The 12,789-nt window shown below is 48.8% G+C and overlaps 1 protein-coding gene across 1 annotated transcript in view; it reads left to right on the top strand.

Annotated features, from left to right (window-relative positions):
- Positions 1-8,763, top strand: part of sxph (saxiphilin) — a 184,933-nt gene extending 176,170 nt beyond the window's left edge. Inside the window, exons 14-17 of the mRNA XM_069933630.1 lie at positions 1,573-1,655; positions 2,755-2,939; positions 7,310-7,496; positions 7,595-8,763. Of these exons, the coding sequence (XP_069789731.1) occupies positions 1,573-1,655; positions 2,755-2,939; positions 7,310-7,496; positions 7,595-7,638 (499 nt within the window). The 3' untranslated portion in view covers positions 7,639-8,763. The remainder of the gene's footprint in view (positions 1-1,572; positions 1,656-2,754; positions 2,940-7,309; positions 7,497-7,594) is intronic.
- Positions 8,764-12,789: the final 4,026 nt, after the last annotated feature.

Here is a 12,789-nt window from a genome sequence, read left to right as displayed (position 1 = left end):
CACATCTCCATCGGGCACACAAAACTCAAAACGGTCAACCAGTTTACCTATCTCGGCTGCACCATTTCATCAGATGCAAGGATCGACAATGAGATAGACAACAGACTCGCCAAGGCAAATAGCGCCTTTGGAAGACTACACAAAAGAGTCTGGAAAAACAACCAACTGAAAAACCTCACAAAGATAAGCGTATACAGAGCCGTTGTCATACCCACACTCCTGTTCGGCTCCGAATCATGGGTCCTCTACCGGCACCACCTACGGCTCCTAGAACGCTTCCACCAGCGTTGTCTCCGCTCCATCCTCAACATCCATTGGAGCGCTTACACCCCTAACGTCGAAGTACTCGAGATGGCAGAGGTCGACAGCATCGAGTCCACGCTGCTGAAGATCCAGCTGAGCTGGATGGGTCACGTCTCCAGAATGGAGGACCATCGCCTTCCCAAGATCGTGTTATATGGCGAGCTCTCCACTGGCCACCGTGACAGAGGTGCACCAAAGAAAAGGTACAAGGACTGCCTAAAGAAATCTCTTGGTGCCTGCCACATTGACCACCGCCAGTGGGCTGATAACGCCTCAAACCGTGCATCTTGGCGCCTCACAGTTTGGCGGGCAGCAACCTCCTTTGAAGAAGACCGCAGAGCCCACCTCACTGACAAAAGGCAAAGGAGGAAAAACCCAACACCCAACCCCAACCAACCAATTTTCCCTTGCAACCGCTGCAATCGTGTCTGCCTGTCCTGCATCGGACTTGTCAGCCACAAACGAGCCTGCAGCTGACGTGGACTTTTTACCCCCTCCATAAATCTTCGTCCGCGAAGCCAAGCCAAAGAAAAAATAAAGGACACTGTTTGGCCTGCTGTGTTTTTAACTTTTGTTCCAATTATGCTCCTGGCTTTAGTGCCCACTGGGATATTCCATTTCTTTTCCAGGGTCTCGGCCACTGCCCTCAGTGGAAGGGTAGACACATCCAGAACCCTTCATGTCTTTTCAACTCAGGTAGCAGTCTGGTGCTGCACATTTCCTGTGTCAAGTACATCCTCCCCACCAGTCCTGATCTCCAGAGGGGAGAAAAGCAAGGCTTTATACACATGAAAAATAATTTCCTGACTATTGGATCCAATTCCCAATCCAAACACAATAATAATGAGAACCAGAAGCTTATTTAAGAGTTGGTTGAGGAAGCAGATTCGGTTGGGAAAGACCATGGGGCAGAAGTCTCAAGATCACCTTTGGGATACAAGGTGTTCAAATGCATTGCTGAGATGTCGCAGGTACTGGGAGCCTGGCCATTTTTACTGGGCCCATTCAATCCCAAGGGTAAACCTCACATGCTCCATCGCAGATGTGTGGAGACTCATTGGGATGCCACCCATTCCCCAGAGAACCAGGGGTACTCACTGGAGCTGTGCGACGTGATAAACCCCACATTGCTAGAGGTGATGGCCTGGCGTTAGTGGTGCGCTGAGCTCTTCAGTCATTGGACAGAAAGTGGGGTTGAATTTTAAAAAACGATGATATATTTGTGTTACAACAAATGCCGAGTGAGAATAATTGCTGATATTTCTCCAGGTGTTTAGTTGGGAATTCCAATGGAAAAAACTTTGGAGATGTTGCTTTCCTGGAACATCACAGTCTAATGGAAAACATTGAGTGTAAGTCAGAGCCTATATTGCGACTTAAATCAAGGCTGCAAATGTGACAATTGATGGGAAGATCGAGAGTTTCAGTACTGATTAGAAGGAATTATTGGGTGGAGAGGTAAAGTCTTTAGAACCAGTGGTGAGGAAGGAACATTCAGAAATTCTAACTTACTGCAGCCATAGAGGTACACAGGATACACCAACTACCATAGGAATCATTAAATTACCTAAAAATGCAAAAACAATTAAAAAAAAAATACAGCCATACCTTGACTTGATCGAGTAACATCCAATCGGAGGGCTTAATAAAAATTATAAAATTTACAGCATAAGTTTCTGTTGTACAGTACATTGAGGGGCCTAGGAGAAGGTCTGTGGCCGGAGTGTTGGGGGCTCTGGCATTTGGGTGGCCGAAGAGAGCGCCCGCAGTTGAGGCTTCAGGACCTCCAGTGGCTGAGCGGCCGGAGCAAAGATCTGAGGTCAGGACATCAGGAGCTTGGCTGGGAGGGCGGCAAGAAGCTAGGAGAGAGTCTGTGGCCAGTATGTTGGGATATCGAGGTGGGGGGGGGGGTGGGCTGTCTGGTAAGGGGGCAGCTGGGGTGAGGATTTAAAGACCGGTGTCAGGAGCTCGGATGAGCATATTTCACCTATGATGATCGACTTGCACCCAAACTGATTTGCGTCCCCACCTCCAGAAGGCAACCTGGCTGCAGGTCAAGGTATGGCTGTAATTAGACACAGCAAGATTTACAGGTCCTCCTGGCCCATGAGTCTGCTTTGCGCATGTGACCAATTATCCCACTATCCCAGTACGTTTCGAAGGGTGGGAGGAAACTGGAGTCCCCAGGGAAAACCGACGCGGACCCAGGAAGAAGGTACAATTTCCTTACAGATAGCACGGGATTTAAACCCAGGTGACAGCAAACCATGCCACCCTTCAAGAGAGATTATAAATATCAAAGGATAGATAAATAACTTTACAGTTGCCGTCAGCGCAAGGGAAGTGATGTTTCAGGAGGTGCTGGGGAAGTTTCAGATTGGTTCTGTCCAGAGGTTCTCTTGTGAAGGAGACTATTTGTTAACAAAGTTCTCTCTCTCTCTCTCTCTGCAGATCTGGCCACGAGTGGGTGGGCCCCTGGTTGGACTGCTGGTGACTTTGAGCTGCTCTGTCCGGATGGTGGCCGAGCCCCAGTCACCGAGTGGGACAGGTGCAACCTGGGACCCATCCCTCCAAATATTGTCATGACCAGGTCTATCATTGCCACCAAAATAAAAGACTTCCTAATGAAAGCCCAGGTTTGTATTTGCCCAGTGACATATGATTCAACCATGAGACTTAGGGGCTGGATCCAGCAGAGAAAGTCCTGAGATCCTTGGAACTTGACTGCGTGGATTCAGAATCAGCTTGTCCACAGAAAGCAGAGGGTAGTAGTAGATGGAACATCTTTTATCTGGAGGTCAGTAACTAGTAGCAAGACAATTTTTAATCCACACAGCCAAGGTTCTGTGGATCCCATCCCTCTTGATTTTCTGAACGAGTGTCTCATGGGAGACTTTGTCAAATGCTGTACTAAAATCCATATTGACCACACCTACTGCTCTAGCTTCAATTTTTTTTGTAAAACCTCAATTAGACTCATGAGGCATGACCTTTCCTTCACAAACCCATGCTGACTATCCTTGACTAGACTGTACTTCTCCAAATGCTCATAGATCTTATCCTTAAGAATCCTCTCCAATAGTTTGCACACCACAGACGTTAGACTCACCAGTCTATAGCTGCTTTTAGGTGGAATCACCTGGAGAATGCGTCTCTGGAGTGGCTGTGGGTGTCTGCAAAAGAACATTCAGGTGGCAGCGCTGAAGGCAGTGTTCTGTTTCCTGAAAGGACCGCAGCAGGGAGAGGTGTCATTGAGCAAACTAAATCCTGAGTCGGGACGGGGCAGCTGTCTAACAGCCTCATGGTGCGGGACTACAGGGCTGGAGCGTCTCGCACCAGGGGACTGTCAGGCAGCAGGGACTGCTAGGCACCTGAAAGTTGTGCTCCGCTTTGCCTTGTGCTGCTTTCAGGTGAATTGGGGGTTTCTCCGAGCCGGAGAATATACCTACAGGAGGAGGGTTAGATAAGTGCTCCTCCTGGCTGGGTTCTCCACTTTCAGGTGGCCACCCAACAGCCACATTGGGAATAATAGGCAGCTTTATAGTCGGGTATTCTGGCTACCTGAAAGAGGCTTATAATTCCTGGGATTCTCCCTATTACTTGTTTTTTAAACATCTGGTACCGCACGGATGGTAGTCTCTTCAATCTGAGGCGCCTGCACGCTCACACCAAGACACAAGAGAAACTTGTCCATGAACTACTCTTTGCAGACGATGCCGCTTTAGTTGCCCATTCAGAGCCAGCTCTTCAGCGCTTGACGTCCTGCTTTGCGGAAACTGCCAAAATGTTTGGCCTGGAAGTCAGCCTGAAGAAAACTGAGGTCCTCCATCAGCCAGCTCCCCACCATGACTACCAGCCCCCCCACATCTCCATCGGGCACACAAAACTCAAAACGGTCAACCAGTTTACCTATCTCGGCTGCACCATTTCATCAGATGCAAGGATCGACAATGAGATAGACAACAGACTCGCCAAGGCAAATAGCGCCTTTGGAAGACTACACAAAAGAGTCTGGAAAAACAACCAACTGAAAAACCTCACAAAGATAAGCGTATACAGAGCCGTTGTCATACCCACACTCCTGTTCGGCTCCGAATCATGGGTCCTCTACCGGCATCACCTACGGCTCCTAGAACGCTTCCACCAGCGTTGTCTCCGCTCCATCCTCAACATCCATTGGAGCGCTTTCATCCCTAACGTCGAAGTACTCGAGATGGCAGAGGTCGACAGCATCGAGTCCACGCTGCTGAAGATCCAGCTGCGCTGGGTGGGTCACGTCTCCAGAATGGAGGACCATCGCCTTCCCAAGATCATGTTATATGGCGAGCTCTCCACTGGTCACCGTGACAGAGGTGCACCAAAGAAGAGGTACAAGGACTGCATAAAGAAATCTCTTGGTGCCTGCCACATTGACCACCGCCAGTGGGCTGATATCGCCTCAAACCGTGCATCTTGGCGCCTCACAGTTTGGCGGGCAGTAACCTCCTTTGAAGAAGACCGCAGAGCCCACCTCACTGACAAAAGGCAAAGGAGGAAAAACCCAACACCCAACCCCAACCAACCAATTTTCCCCTGCAGCCGCTGCAACCGTGTCTGCCTGTCCCGCATTGGACTTGTCAGCCACAAACGAGCCTGCAGCTGACGTGGACTTTTACCCCCTCCATAAATCTTCGTCCGCAAAGCCACGCCAAAGAAAGAAACAAAGGGACTACATTTGACTTTCTCCAATCCTCTGGCATCATCCCTGCAGCCAAAGAGGATTCAAAGATCATTGCGACTGGCCCAGCTACCTCTTGTATGTAGAAAACAGTAATAGTGGACGTATTCAGCATTCTGCCTGGTGTTCAGTGACCAGAGGAGTTCCACAGGGATCTGTTCTGGGACACCTGCTCTTGGTGATTTTTATAAATGACCCAGATGAAGAGGTGGAGGGATGGGTCAGTAAGTTGCAGATGATACGAAGGTTGGAGGAGTTGTGGATGGAGCTGAGGGTTGTCATAGGTTACAAAAGGATATGCTGCAGAATTGGACAGAAAAATGGCAGATGGAGTTCAATCTGGATAAGTGTGAGATGATGTATTTTGCAAGGACAAACCAGAAGGCTGAGTACAGGGTTAATGGTTGGTTACTTAACAGTGTATAGGAACATTGGGGTCCAAATTCAGACATCTCTCAAGGACACCGTGCAGGCTGATAGGATGGTTAGGAAGGCCTCTGGGATGCTGGGATTCATTAATAAGGGGACTGATTTCAGGAGTAGAGAGGTCATGTTGCAACTCTACAAATCTCTGGTGAGCCCACACTTAGAGTCTTGTGTTCAGTTCTGGTCACTTCATTATTGAAAGGATGTGGAATCCATGGAGAGGATGCAGAGGAGATTTACCAGGATGTTTCCTGGAATAGAAAATAAGTCTTATGAAGCAAAGTTAGCAGAGCTGGGACTTTTCTCTTTGGAGCAAAGAATGATGAGGTGATTTAGACGTCTACCAGATTCTGAGAGGCATAGATAGGGTGGACAGGGCGGGAGTAGGAAACACCAGAGGACATGTGTACAAAATGAAGGTAGGGGAGACATCAGGGATACATTTATTTTTACCCAGAGTTGTGGGTGCTTTTTGAAGGTGTATGAGACTCTTGGGCCCCCATTCTGCTGGTAACCCTCATCTCCATTATTATATGTATTGAATTACTAATTGTTTACAACATTCTCCTTGTTTTTATTAGTGTGAGAGGATTAGTGGGTGGGAGGGATCTTCTTTCTATGTGTACTTTTATTCAATATGCATGTATGGATGTGGTTTTAAAATTCTTTAATACAATGCCTATAAAAAAGTTGTGGGTGCCGAGAATGCCTTCCCAGTGTGAGAGATGAGTAAAACTAATATGAAAGATGAAGAAAACTAGTATGGATATATGTGTAATGAATAAAGCCAGTATGAATAGGTTAAAGATAGATAATAGAATGTAGGAAGTAAAGTTAGTCTGAATAAGATAAGGGTCTTCTAGCCTAGACAGAATTAGCAAGTTCTGCATATAAGTTTAAGCCCTGAGAGTCGGGAAGGTGTGAATTAGAACAAAGGCAGGTTTGTGAATAAGGACAATAAGGACAATGGGACACCGACAGGATACCCCCTGGTCCTCCAAGTTCACAGAAACAGCACGTAGGCAGGCAGGATTGCCTAATGCCAAACTCATCCAGGAGGCAGAAGAATGTAAGGGGGAGGGTACTTCTATACTGAAATAAACTGTATAAAAGTTGGGTGTATGTGTGTATTCCCAGGGTAAGGGGAAGCACCCAACTTTGCATTGTTGTATAATAAATGTTCTTTGTTCTCAATTTTTGTCCCAAGCAAATTCTGTGAAGGTACTTCTGTTCCTCACACCAGGGATGGGGGTGGAGGTTGAAACATCAGGGCCACTTAAGAGACTCTTAGACATGCACACGGATCGAAGGAAAAACAGAGAATTATGAGGTAGGGAGGGTTTAGGTTCTTTTTTGGTAGGAATTATATGGGTCGGCAAAACATAGAGGGCCGAAGGGTCTGTACTGTGCTGTAAAGTTCGATAACCAGGATAAAAGGTCATCGATTTAAAACAGAAGTGTGGAAACATTTATTTAGCCAGAGAAACTGGGTGCCACTGGTGGCTGTGGAAACAAGGTTGATGGGTGTATTTAAGGCAGGTTGACAGGTCTTCAATTAATCAGGGGTTATGGGGAGAAGGCCGGGGAGGGGAGGGTGCATCATCTCATGATAGAACTGTGGAGCAGAGTCCATGGTTCTTCCTCTGCTCCAATATCTGGTGATGGGCCGGCAAGGTGGAGACAGGGTAGGGTGTGTCTCAGCACCTTGTCCTGAACTCCAGGGAATCCAGTGCCACCCCCACCCCGGTGCAATCTTGGGCCAGGAAGCCAGCCAGCCACGGGGTGCAGCCAGCGCAGGTAACCCAGATCATTGGCTGCTCCTCTGAATGTCTGCCCCCCACTGATTTCCTTCTCGTTCCACAGGCCGAGTTGGGCACCACCTCCAGGGCTGAATTTCAGCTTTTCCACTCTCAGAAACACGGGGAAAGCGATCTGCTCTTCAAGGACGCCACGAAGTTTCTGGTGCCGGCAGCACAGACGAACGTCGAGGACATCCTCGGGGACAGATTCATCAACCTGGCACAATCTGTTTTCAGTTGCGTGCATTCAGGTAGCGCCTCTGGTTACTTTCAAATCATTAACTCACCTCCCTCGATAAAATCTCAAACATGTTTTCTTCCCCCCCACCCCTGACTTGGTGGTCCACAGACACCTTGGGATTCTGCAACCATGATGTCTGCAGCCGATTGTGAAGTGGAGGCGGTCAGCCACCAGCGCAGGAGCCATCTCATCCCAATGGCTGGAGCTGCTTTGAAAACATGCCCATCCACTCGGGGGAGATGGCAGCCAGATGACACTGTGACATGGTTGGTTCATCTTCTTTCCTTTCCACTCATGCTGTCCTTGAAACCTGTTGTAAGTCTGAGTGTCAGCGGACTTCCCTTGGAAAGCCTCCCAGCTGTGCCCTAAACTGCAGCTAGCAGGGGACCAATCTCCCGCACAGGATGGAAAGGCAGAGCAAAGGCCTGGCAGCCATGAGTGGCTATTGGTCTTGTACCTTGTAAACCCACCAGCATTGGGAGCTGCTTCATTTGCCGCTGAGCAAGGAGACCAAGAGCGAGCACGAGATTGAGGGAGGGAGCGAGAGATGGGAGGGAGGTAAAGCGAGTGAGGAGGGCGGTGGGGCAAGGGTACCAGAGGTTAAGTGGGGGTGAGGTTGAGAGGGAAAGCCCTTTTAGGTGGACCCTCCGCCTTGAGGACGGCAGCAGGAGCAGATCCTAACCTGCAGACTACCTTTCAGGTGGCAGCCCCAAAAGGCTGCTGCATTACCTGGTCCACCTGAAAGGGCCTATTCACATCCAGAAGCGCCTCCGGATATGCAGCATAGCAATGGCCGTCTTCCTTATCCATAATCCCCCATACAGGTGCAACCACTCTGTGTTTCCCACAAAAGTTCCAGCTGTGTGGGGGATTATGGGTAGGGGAGACCTCTATGCTGCATTTTGAACTACAGGAGTGGCTAGCTGGGCTGTGACAGCCTGCACTGGCTGCTCCTGCCCTAACCTGCCCTGATGGCCGCCATTGCTGACCTCCTATCCCCGGTGGTGGGGTGGTCAGGCAGTGGGACGGGGGGGGGGGCATGGGAGTGGCTGTCAGGCAGCGGGGAGCTGGGTCATGGACTGATGGAGTTATTAGCCCCCCCACCCCCCCGGCAGCTGCACATTCAGATGCATCGGTGGAGTGCGGCACTCCTCCGATTATCCCTCCCGGAGGAGAGTTGGCGTCGGCGCCCCTGAGGTGCTTCTGCCGCATTCAGGTACGTCTTCAGATGCAAGGGGGTGGGGGGGTGAGATTATGCGGTTTTACAAGGGGGTGGAGAGGGAGCAAGATGGAAAGGGAGAGGGCGCGGAGCAGAGAGGGTGAATGAGAGAGCGTGAGTGGGCGAGAGATGTCCCCGCTTCTCAGCTTGCCTTGCCTCAGCTGACTGGTGCACTCGCCCCTGCTCTTTGATTCGGAGACACCTCATGCCTCCAGTGAAGGGGGTTAAGCAGGGCTAGGATCCAGCAACACATCAGCAGGGGAGGTGGTCCTCTTCTGTTGGAGTCTGTGCAGAATGAGAGAATGGCTTGGTTTAACTGGCTACAGGCATTGAACAGCATTGAGTTCAACACAAAAATGTGCCGGAGAAAGTCAGCGGGTCACAGAACATCCTCAGGAAGTAAAGGGTAACCAACATTTGGGCCCTTGATCAAGTGTTAGACCGATACCTACACAAATCGCAGCCGACAGATTAAAGACGTCATGGTCACGCCTCTAATCACCACCCCTCCTTCCCCCCCTCCCAATCAGGAAGCATCACTAGATTCAAGGACAGTTTCTTCCTCACTGCTATCAGTCTCCTGAATAAACCCTTTAAATATCATCATATTTCATTGCTTGGTGCCTACTGATTTTCTCTACGTGTCCACAGTTCTGTTCTGTCTTACTTGTTGTACTATGTATGAGATGTCTACTGGTCTGGTCACAAAACCACCTCTTGGTATATGTAAATAAACTTGACTGAACTTGCTGCCAGGTGATGATTCGAGGCAGGTGGTCTGCCTGACCCAGGGCAGGATATCGCAGCCTGGGTAGACTCTGAAGGAATGTTACCCCAGGCTAAGGCACCTTGCTCCAGGCAAAGAGGCAGTAAGTGCCGGGATCCCCTTCAGAAAGGGAGCCTCCCTCTCTCTGGCTCCAAAGAGCTTTGTGGATTTGAGCAAACAGGAGGGAGGGAGGGCCAATCCCCTGATCTGCCCACAGCTCAAACACACACGACCATCTCTTCGGAACTCAGACAACATCCTGCCCAACGTCTTCGGCACCTTCTCCAAAGCCTCCACACCGTTCCTGTAATGTGGCCACCGGCACTGAATGCCATCCCTAGATGTGACATAAAGCTGTAATATGACACCCAACCTATGAAGGTGAGCATGCCTCACCCCTCCTTCACCCAATCCTCTTGTATCATATTTCTAGGGAGTTGCACCCCAAGATCCCTCCGTAAATTAGTGCTGCCAAGGTCCTGCCATTTGCTCATATTTGTCCTCAAAGTGATAAAGCCACCTTTGGAATGCAAGTGGCCTCACTTAAAAAATGGTAGGTTACCGGTGGTGCAGAGCAGAGCCACAGTGCAGTTCTGCAGGATCCTACAGCCTAGAAATGATGCCGACTGCTCTGTACAGGCTTCAAACGGCCTGTTCGAGAACCTGACTTCCTGTTTTAAAAAATACTGCAACTGCGGAGAACTGTGACGAAGATGGCAGCGTGTGCTCGGCAGTGCACCATGAGGGGTTGCAGGCTCTGCTGGAGCAGCGGACCAGAAACAGGGAAAACAACCACCCCACCCTGTTGAGGAGGAGACTACCCTACTGGACGGTAACAACAGCAGCAGGCCAGCAGAGGACCCACATGGGCAGCGAGCTGTTGGTGACGCAAATCCATAGACACCATGGTTAGAAGTTAAAACACAACACTGGAGAAACTTAGCAGGTCGAACAGTGCCCTTTTATGTAGCAAAGGTAAAGATACAGAACCGACGTTTCAGGCTTGAGCCCTTCATCAAGGGATGGAAAAATGTCAGCAGGCATCCGATCAAAAGAGTTGGGGGGAGGGGTGGTGGCAAAGGCAGGAGGTAGGTAATAGGTGGAGAAGGGAGGGATGGCACAGCAGTGAACAGGGGGAGAGGAGCAGGTTAGCAGAAACCGGAGGTTGACGTTAATGCCATCCGGCTGTAGAGTATCCAGACAGGTGTTGATCTTCCAATTTGCAGGTGGTCTTGGTGGGATAGCACATGAGGAAATGGACAGACACGTGAGCGTGGGAGTGTGATGCAGAATCGAAATGGTTGGACAGAGCGAAGGTCTGCTGAAAGGCTTTGGGCATCTGAAAGCTTCCTGGTTTGGATTTGGAGCTCAGGTTGCCAATGAATCAAACGGGGGTCTGTGAGGCTGCAGGACGGCTGAAAGCAAATCCATGGACTCCCAGTGTCTATAAAGGAACTCTCTTGCTCCTCCTTCTCTTACTGTAAGGTAACAATTTGCCTTATGGCAGGCAAATTTCATGTAATATTACATTTTTGTATTATTATACGACAATAAAAGGAATCTTGAATCTTAAGTTAGGACATCATTAAACTGGAAGATTGATGAGGGTATTACTGATGTGAGTTATCGAGGGACTTGAACTTTCCTCTCTGGACTGTGGGAGGCTGAGGCATGACCTTATGAGGGTTTCTAAAATCAACAAGGATGAGGATCTAAAGCTACAGGCATAGTTTTAAGGTGACAACAAAGACTTTAAAGGGACTTTAAGGCCACACACTTATTGTAGCTCAGGGTTTCTCAACCATTTTCTTTCCACTCACATCCCCTTTTAAGTCATCCCTATGCCTTCGGTGCTCTGTGATTAAGGGGTTGCTGAAGGTGGGTGGAAAGAAAAAATTTGAAAACATTGACTTGTTATGTTCAGAGTTTCACAAATCCACAGAAAATGGGCCAATGACAATTTTTCCTCAAGCAAAATATTTCAGTAACAATTGGGTCTAGAGCAGTGGTTCTCAACCTTCCCTTCCCACTCACATCCACCTTAAGCAATCCCTTACTCATCACAGAGCACCAATAGCAGAGCAGTTACTTACAGTGGGATGTGAGTGGAAAGAAAGGTTGAGAAACTCTAAAATCTGTAGTGATTAGCCTGACGCTATTACAGCCTAAGCAACCAGTGTTTGAGTCTGGCGCTGCCTGTCAGGAGTTTGTACGTTCTCCCTGCATCTGCGCCGGTTTCCTCCCACCTTTCAAAATGTGCTGAGGTTGCAGGTTGATTGTAAGAAGTTAAGCATGAAAATCTGCAGATACAGCGATAGAAGTAAAAACACAAAATGCTGGAGAAGCCCAGAAGGCCAACAGTAATCTTTGTAATCAGCCCAAAATGTCAGTTATTCATTTTTACCTTTGGTACATAAAGGACAGTTCAACCAGCTGAGTTTCTCCAGCATTTAGTGTTTTTACTTCAACCTCCACGACTACTTATTTTTATGATTCCTTTACCAAGATGCGGTGGATTTGTGGAACAAGCTGCCAGAGGAAGAAATGGTGGTGGAGGCAGATCCAGTAACAGCCTACAAGGCTGTAGTAATATACCCTAAAGCATGGACAGGAAAGGATCCAAGGGTCACAAGCCCAATGCAGAGAAAATGGGTCAAGCATGGGTGGGTAACTTGACTAGCAATGGAGCCAGTTGAGCTGAAGGGCCTGATTTTATGACTTTCACTCAGAATGGGAGGTGGCATCCACCCTCCAAAGGGCTCCTGATCTGTGTGCTGGACACAGAAATTCAGGAAAGCATGGACACACCCCGGGGGGAGGGGGTGGGGGTAACCTCTGAGGATCTGACCAGAGTCCCACTTAGAATGGAACCAAATGACTAACAACTTCTCGCCTTGGGTGATCACCGGAAATCTCTGAACACCCGAAGACCAGGGATTTCCTGGGCAATGTGCTGATTGGGAAACAAGTGGGAACACTAGCAAAAAACTCTATACTTCAGAAAGTGATGGTTTGTTGTACATTCTTAAACTCAGTGACACCAGAAGGTTCCAATAAATTCAGTGGGGCAGGAAGCTGAAGAACACAAGAAATAGGAGCAGGAGTCAGCCAATCACCCTGTTGAGCCTGCTTCAGCATTCAATATGATCATGGCTGATCTGATGATTGGCTCATCTCCACCTACTGCCTTTTCCCCAGATCCCTTAATTCCCTTATGTAAAAATCTATCCCACCTTGTCTTAAATACATTTACTGAGGTCGCCTTAATAGGCTTTAATAGGCAACAAATTCCAGATTCATCACCCTCTGGCAATAGCA

This window comes from Narcine bancroftii, chromosome 4 (genome assembly GCF_036971445.1).
Source record: "Narcine bancroftii isolate sNarBan1 chromosome 4, sNarBan1.hap1, whole genome shotgun sequence".
NCBI lineage: Eukaryota > Metazoa > Chordata > Chondrichthyes > Torpediniformes > Narcinidae > Narcine > Narcine bancroftii.
This window is presented reverse-complemented; position numbering and strand designations above follow the sequence as displayed.